The sequence below is a fragment of the Chrysochloris asiatica genome, unplaced genomic scaffold, assembly GCF_000296735.1.
Source record: "Chrysochloris asiatica unplaced genomic scaffold, ChrAsi1.0 scaffold00245, whole genome shotgun sequence".
In the NCBI taxonomy this organism is placed as follows: Eukaryota; Metazoa; Chordata; class Mammalia; order Afrosoricida; family Chrysochloridae; genus Chrysochloris; species Chrysochloris asiatica.
The window spans coordinates 330,041-338,929 of NW_006408763.1; the positions used below are offsets into that span (position 1 = coordinate 330,041).

At 41.0% G+C, this 8,889-nt stretch overlaps 1 protein-coding gene across 1 annotated transcript in view; it reads left to right on the forward strand.

Moving 5' to 3' along the window:
- The first annotated feature begins 8,787 nt into the window (after positions 1-8,787).
- Positions 8,788-8,889, forward strand: part of MALL (mal, T-cell differentiation protein-like) — a 48,606-nt gene continuing 48,504 nt past the window's right edge. The window contains exon 1 of the mRNA XM_006873513.1: positions 8,788-8,889. This exon is cut by the window's right edge and continues 1 nt beyond it. Within this exon, the coding sequence (XP_006873575.1) occupies positions 8,788-8,889 (102 nt within the window).

The following is an 8,889-nucleotide window of genomic DNA, read 5'->3' on the forward strand; positions in this document are numbered from 1 at the left end:
CACAAGCAGAATGTGGGACCTTATCCTGAGAAGCAGCAGTGCCAGAGATGGAGGCAGAGATGGGGTAATGGAGAGGGGGAGTGGCTGAGGACTCTAGATTCATGGACTAAGAAAAGAAGGACTAAGAGCTGGTGGTCAGGAGCAGACTTGCAGAATGTGCTCTTTGGAGATGTTAATTATATATGCCTGAGTGGGGTTTTTTTTGTTTGTTTGTTTGTTTTAAAAAAAGCTAAAGTGTATAGAGAGAAATACTATTAACTGTTGGTACATGGAGGGGATTATAATCAATGTAATGAAACAAGGTATATGATTTGTTGAATGTAAAACTGATGATATGCTCTTTAAACTTTCACTCAATCCACAATAAAAGCCTTAAATAAATTTTTTTTAAAAGTCATTGGATGGATACAATAAGAGACTAGATAGAAATGCTTAAGTCAGTGATATTAAAAATAAAGAATCTAAATCGTCCAATCTGAAAACCAGAAAGGAAATAGATTGAGGGGGAAAAAAGAAAACAAGTTCTCAGGAACCTGTGGAAAAATACCAAAAGACCAAACATTTATGTCATTGAGCCCCTGAAGAAGAGGAAGAGTAGTGTAGAAAATAAAATATATTTGAAGAAATCATATCTTTCTCAAATTTGATGAAAGATGACAGTGACAGGTTCAAGAAACTCAGTAAACACCAAATAAAGTAAGATCAAAGAAATCAAGCTATTAAAACTAAAAGAAAAAACTCTTGAAAACATCTAGAAAAATGACAAAGCATTAACTGCAGATGTCTTAGTTTCTCAGTGCTGCTGTAACAAATACCACAAGTAGGCAGCTTTAATGAATAGAAATGATCTTCTCAGAGATTAAGAGGCTGAGTCCAAATTCAGGACACAGGCTTAGGGGAAAGTTTTCTTTGTCAACTTGGGGGAAGGTCATTATCTCTTTTCAGCATCTGCAAGACCAATGACTTAACCATTGCAAATACCTAGTTTAAACAACATCAAGACAACTATACATATGGACATCAGATGGAATACACAGAAATCAAATTGACTACATCTGTGGGAAGAGATGGTGAAAAACTCCATATCATCAGTTGAAACAAGGCCAAGGGCAGACAGTGGAACAGGCCACATGTAAGTTTAGGCTGAAAACAAACCCACAAAAGCCAAAATAAGACCTTGAACATTTCCTACATGAATTTAGACATCATCTCAAGAGTAGATTTGATCCATTAGACACAAAATACCAAAGACCAGAAGAGTTGTGGAATGACATCAAGAAGATCATATAGGAGGAAAGCAAACGGCCATTAAGGAGACAAGAAAGAAGGAACAAAAACAAAACAAAACAAAAATATGGATGTCAGAAAAGATTCTGAAACTTGTTCTTCAGTGCAGATATGTTAAAGCAAATGGAAAAAATGTGAAGATAAAAAAAGCTAAACAGAAAATTTCAAAGGGCAGCTTGAAAAGACAAAGTCAAGTATTAGAATGAATGGGCAAAAACCTGGAGTTAGAAAACCAAAAGAGAGAAACATGCTCAGCATTTGTCAAGTTGAAAGAACTGAAGAAAAAATTCAAGGTTTGAGTTGCAATACTGAAGGATTCTATTGGCAAAATATTGAATGATGCAGAAAACATCAAAAGAAGATAGACGAAAAATACAGTCACTGTGCCAAAAAAGAAATGATCAATGTTCAGTCATTTTAAGGGGTTGCTTATGATCAAAAGTCAATGCTATTAAAGGAAGAAATCCAAAGTGCATTCGTTTGGGAAGGAGCAAGGATCTGGGAACTGATGGAATACAAATTGAAATATTTCAACATGCTGATGCAGTACTGGAGGCACTCACTCATTTATGCCAAGAAATTTGGAAGACCTAGCCAACTGTTTAGAAGAAATTCATATCTGTGCCCATTCCAGAGAGGTGACCCGATGGAATGTGGAAACCATCAAACAATATCATTAATATCACATGCAAGTAAAATTTTGCAAGACAATTCATAAACAGATGTAACAGTACATTGACGGAATTGTCACAGATTCAGTAGAGGACGTGGAACAAGGGATATCATTGCTTATGTCAGCTGGGTCTTGGCTGAAAGCAGAAAATGACAGAAAAATACCTGTGCTTTATTGATATACAAGGGATTCTGACTGTCTGGATCATGACAAACTGTGGACAACATTGCAGAGACTGAGTATTCCAGAACACTTAATTGGGCTCATTAGGAACCTGTACATAGACCAGAACAAGGGAACAACAAATGGTTTAAAATCAGGAAAGCTGTGTGCAAGGGTTGGATTCTTTCACCATACTTTTCAATCTTTATGCTAATCAAATAATCTAAGAAGCTGAATTATTTGAAGAGGAAAGTGGCATCAGGATTGGAGAAAGACTCATTAACAACCTGTAACATGCAGATGATATAACCTTGCTTACTGAAAGTAAAGAGGACTTAAAATAATCACTAATAATGATCAAATCCTTCAGTATAGATTACAATTCAATGTGACGCTAACAAAAATCCTCACCACTGGACAAATTAAAAGCATCATGATAAATGGGAAAAACATTGAAGTTGTCAAAGACTTCATTTTACTTGGAACCACAATCAACCACAACCACAATCATGGAAACAGCAACCAAGAATTGAATAGCCTATTGCATTAGGTAAATCTACTGCACAAGACTTCCTTAAAGTGTTCAAGAGCAGACATGTCAGTTTGAGGACTAAGGTGCACCTGACACAAGCAAGCCATGGTATTTTCAATAGCCTTATGTATATATGTGAAAGTTGGACAATGAATAAGGAAGACCGTAGAATAATTGATGCCTTTGAGTTTACAGTGTTGGAGAAGACTATTAAAAGTACCATGGAAGAACAAACTAATCTGTACTGAAAGAAGTATGGCCAGAATATTCCTTAGGGGCCAGAATGGCGAGACTTCGTCTCTCATGTTTCAGACATGTTATTAGGAGAAACACATCTCCTTAGAGAAAGACATCATGCGTGATAAAGTGAAGGGTCAGCCAGAAAGAGGAAAACCCACAAGATGGATTGCCACAGTGGCAGCAGCAATGGGCTCAAGAGTTATAATGCTTGTGAGGATGGTGAAGGACCAGGCAGTGTTTCGTCCTATTGTTCATAGGCTTGCCACGAGTTGAAACTGATTTGACACATCTAGCAACAACAAAAGCCTCCACAATTGTGTTAGTCATTTCCTTGAAATAAATCAATCTCTCTCCATACATATTTATTTACCGAGTCTTGGTGTGGTGCTGTAGGATAAACATTGAACTGCTAACCACAAAGTTGGCAATTCAAACCCTCCGGCTGATCCTTGGAAACACTGTACAGGTTTACTATGAGTCAGAAGCCACTCGATGGCACTTAACAACGTATTTATTTATATATACACGTAACCGATTTTGCTCCTCTGGAGAACTCAGCCCAAGACCATACCCACAGAAAAATAATTATTAATGTGTTGTTACGTACCATTAGTTGGTTCTGACTCACAACAATCCTGTATAGAGTTTCTGAGAAGCAGCTTGTAGGTTTGATCAGCTGACCTTGCACTTAGCAGTCCAGTGCTTATCCTACAGTGCCCCACCAGGAGTCTATTATAAATATAGTCTGTTGTTGTTGTTAAGTGCCATCGAGTCAGTTCCGACCCAAAGCAACCCTGTATAGAGTTTCCGAGGAGCAGCTGGTGAGCTTGAACCCCTGACCTTGCAGTTCAAACGACTTTGCAGTCTGGTGCATGAGCCCACAGTGCCACACCAGGACTTCGTAAATATAGTAGTAAGTGTTATAAATATGTTTTTGTTGTTGTTGTTAAGTGTCATTGAGTCGGTTCCAACTCATAGAGACTGCATAGGATTTCCGAGGCTGTGAATCTTTGCAGTAGCAGAGGAGTGGCTTGTGGGCTTGAACCACTGGCCTTGTGGTTCAAAGTCTAAAGTCTAGTGCTTATTCTACAGAGCCACCATGCTCCCTATTGTTGTTGGTGTTGTTGTTAAGGGCCTTTGAGTCAGTTCCAACCCACAGCAACTCTGTATAGGGTTTCCGAGGAGCTTGAACTACCAACCTCGCTGTTCAAACCAACTTTGCAGTCCAGCGCATTAACTCACTGAGCCATACCAGGACTCCATGCTCCTTACAGTAGTTAGTTAAGGAGCCCTGGTAGTTCAATGCTTAAGTGCTTGACTGCTAACCAAAAGGTTAGCTGTTCAAACCAACTCAGTGGCTCTGTGGAAGAAAGACATGGAAAACCCTTTCCATAAAATTATAGCTTAATCAACCCTACAGGGCTGTTCTACTCTGTCACATGGAGATGCTCTGAGTCAACATTGATTCAATGGCACCTAAAACTGGAAAAGGTAAATTAAAAATAAAAGGATGTAAAGATCAAGTGTATCTTATAACCCATGATGTTGTTGTTAGGTACCATCGCATCAGCCCGACTCATGTGATCCTGTGCTTTACAAGGTAGAACTGTTCCCTAGGATTTCCTTGGTTGTAATCTTAACAGAAACAGTTCATTAGGCCTGTCTTTTGAAGTAGAGTCCTGGTGTGGAGTTGTAGAATAAGCACTTGACTGAAAGGTCCGTTTGAACCGAAAAGTTAGCAGTTCAAACCCACCAGCTGCTCTTCGGAAACCTTATGCAGGGTTGCAATGAGTCAGAACTGGCTCGACGGCACCTAACAACGTCAACGTCTTCTGAGGTAACACTGGGTGAGTTCAAATCACTATCCTTTAGATCAGTGCTTGAGCATGTGTATGTTTAGTGCAAACACTAATTATAAGCAACTGTAATTTGACACTTAAAGAAAATGGAATTTTTCAAGAGCTTTTTTGAAGCCCTCTCATATTATTGGTGGAAATATAAATGGTTCAGCTACTTTAGAAAATAGTTTGACATACTCACAAATCCACTCCTAAAACTATTTCCAAGAGAAATATCAGTACATAATACATACAGGAAGATGAGGCTTTCTACTCCCGTAAAGATTTACACCCTCGGAAACCCTGTACAGGGTCGCTATGAGTCGGTTCCGACTCCACGGCACATAACAACAACAACAACAACAATACATACATACATGCAGCAAAAGGCATGTACTAGAATGTTCATCGCAGTGTTATATATAAAAACCTCTTATTGAAAGAATTCAAATGTACATAAACAATAGAATGGATAAAGTGTAATGTATTTATACAACAGAATACTATACAGCAGAGAATACTATACTGCAGCCACACCCAAGAACATGGGTGACTCTTACAAATATAATGTTAAGTGAAAGACGCCAGATCCAAAGAAACCCATGCGATATTATTCTATCCCCAAATAGGCAAAAACTATCTATAATATTAGGTGTAAGGAAAGTGGTTATCTTTGGGGAGGATGGGGAGAGAAATGATTGAGAGAGGGCGGGCAAAGTTCTATTTCTTAATCTGGGTGGTGGTTTCATGTTCTATATATTTTAGGTACTTTTTTGTAGACATATTGCTGTTGTTGTTAAGTGCCATCGAATCAGTTTCAACTCACAGAGACCCTATACAGGGTTTCCAAGAAGCAGCTGGTGGGTTTGAACTATCAATGTTGTGGTTAGCATTCCAGTACTTATCCTACTTTTAAAAACAATTTTACAAATTCAGAATGATAATATTGAGCAGAGAAGGTACTGGTCACACTGAATAATAAAGGTAGCCAGAAGAGATTTCAGGATTAGATAAATAGATGCTCATTAAGCATCTGCCCTATGTTGTTTTCAGATGCATTATCTTGTTTAGTCATTTGCAACTAACAAATGAAAAACCAAGACAATGCTATTGTAATCAGCAGTGTCAAGCAGGGTTGAAGTGGTTTCCGGATGCATTTATCAAGTCCTCAGTCCCCTGAGATGGAAACCAGCAGGTTCCAAGCAGAGAAGTCCAGGAGGCCCTTCAGCCTCACATTGAACTTTGACCTTGCTTTCAAGTATGTTCAGACCTAAAGACAGAAAGATGCATTGATTGACAGCTCTGAACTTCTTATGGAATCTCAACACCTGTGATAAATGAGAAAACCTATAGTTTTCTTATAATAGCCCAATTACAGTGGGTTATACTTTGCCTCATAAGGAACCCTAGTGGTACAAAAGTTAAGCACAGACTGCTAACCACAAGGTCGGTGATTCAAATCCACCAGTCACTTCAAAGCAGTCTGTTTCCATAAAGGTTACAGACTTGGAAATCCTATGGGGCAGTTCTACTTAGTCCTAGAATGTTGTGTTCCATGTGCAAATTGACAGCAATGTTTTTTGTTTTCTTTAAAAAATAATTTTGCCATATATAATAAAATGTTACTTGATTAAATGGAAATATTTAAAAGATACCTAAAGGTTGTTTTATTACATCTTCATTTTATAATATTCTCCTTGCCCAGGAAGGTAGAAATGATTCAGGTCCTTTCAATCTCTGCGGGGTTCTGGGTTCTATTATTATTTCCACTTCATAGATGAGAAATGAACCTTAAAAATGTTGTTTTCCTCTGGTGGAATGAGATGGGGATAGGATTCTTTTGACTCAATAGTGAGTAATTGTTATCATGACTAATTGCAATGGGCACAACTGTAAAGGTATCAGTTTTGTACAATAAAGGGGGGAGTAGTTAATCTTACATTCCAGGGACAGAGGACCCTAGGACCATCAAGGGAAAAGAGCATGAAGGTGGGGCCGTAATCAGAGAAGCAGCGACATCGGAGATGGAGGCAGAGGTGGGGACATGGAGAGAGGACCAGCTGAGGATTCTAGATTCATGGAAAGAGGCGGTGTGCTGGCAGGCAGGAGGCTGGCTTGCAGAATGTGCCTTTTGTTTGTTTACATGATTACATATTCCTGAGTATTTTTGTGTACATTAAAACCAAAAACAAAACCCAGAGGGAATAGAAGCAAACATTGTTAAATGATGATGCATGGAGGGGATTGTAATCATTGCAGTGAAACAAAATACGGTACAATGTGTGCAAAACTGATGTTCTCCCATGTAAACTATCAATTCACAATAAAAGCTTAAAACAACAACAACAAAAACATTGCTTTTCCTCTTACTTTACCTTAAGCTTTCCCCACTATACCATGTAGCCTGTGCTTAAGGCCCTTGGAGTGGCCCTGTGCTTACTGCAACATTTATGTGAGATGACAAGAGGTGGGATTCCTGGGGAAATGGTTGCCTTGCTTGGGTTAAGCTAGTACACAAGGACTCTCGCTTCCCTCCTAGATTTATATAGGGAGAAGGAGATGACCACGCTGGCTTGAGGTGTACTTGGTGTGCCCGCTGCCTGTCTTTACAAGGTTTTTACTTTTGGCTTCATTTGCCTGAACTCTTCCCCTCTGTGTCTCAGAGGGCAGGCCCTGGAAGGCACAGGTCTTGTTAATGAACGTGACCCTAATTACCCAGTACTCACAGTAACCCTTCCCACATCCTCTCCACACAGGAGGCACTTCCCAAATGAGCCTCTGAGCCACCAAAGGCATCCTGAATGGACTCTGCAGCCACGCCTGGGACACCAGGCCTTTCTGGAGGGTGTGTCAGAGAAATAAAGATTAGCCAATTCTAAAGTAGAGGAGTTGTTGTTATTGTTAAGTGCCAGCCAGTAGATTCCAACCCATAGCAACACTGTACCCGAATTTCTAGGGAGCAGCTGGTGGGCTTGAGCAGCTGGAGAAGTGGGACTCATTTGTGTGAAAGGGGTTGCTTGTCTTTGGGTCTCAAACTTGCAACCAGTCCCCACACACAACTCAGAACTGGAGGATGCGGTTTCACAGACACCAACCTAATTCCTTCCATTCTGCAGTACTGTGGAAGGTTTCCTCTGCCCCAAACAAAACTCCTCTGTGTGTGAAGGCAGCTCTCCTAGGAGTTTGGAGGGGTGAAGGTGTGGAGGTACCTTACTAAAGTCTCCAGGATTTTCAGGAAGATGTTGGAAATGGACTTTTATTATCTAACTATTATATAAGATTGGAGTCCTGGTGTAGCGCTGTGGGATAATGCACTGGACAGGTGGGTGGGGGCCAGGAAGGAACTGCTTGGCTCCAACCTTGGCTCTTCGATGGGATCTAGCTAGGAGTGGAAGGGGCACAGGATAAGGTGAGACAGAAAAGGAAGGTTTGGGCTTGGGCAACACCCAACTGACTCAGCAGGGCCCTTCTCAGGCACGCATTCTTGGTTCAAGACCACAGGGAGAGCAGCAAAGTTGCTATGGTGGGACTCTCAAAGAGCAAACAAGGACAGAAAGTGTCTATAAAGAGGGGCCCAGAGAAAGAAGGGAAATGTTGAAACTACAACGCTTTTAAGTTAGTAGTCTAGCCTAGAATGCTGGCAGGGTGGCTGTTGCTGGCATCACTTGGAGTAATAAAACCAGACCAAACCCACTGCCCCAGAGTTGAGTCTAAACTGAGCAGAACTGAGCCCTAGGATTTCCAAGATGTAAATCCTAGTGTAGCTGGTGGGTTCCAATAGCACTTTAACTGCCAACGGGGCACACTGCAGCTATAATTTTAAAATCCCTTAGGGGAGAAAAGCACAGAAAGGACTTCCCTGCTGCCCTTCCTCATGGCAGGTCCCCACCTACTTAGAACTCTTTGGCTTGAGCGAGTGTGGAAGGACCTGCTAGGCTGGAACTTTTTTTTTTTTTTCCCTGCACGTCTGATGGGTGTGTCCGGCAGGGGTAATATTTGAAGGGCTGCTGCCAGCTAGAGCTGCGCTGCAGAGCCAGTGCACCCAGCGGAGAGAGATGGCCTCCCGGGAGCCGCCGGCCACCAGCATCGCCCCGCCCGACGTACCCTCAGGGCTCTCGCTGTTTCTCACCATCCCCTTCGCCTTCTTTCTGCCTGAG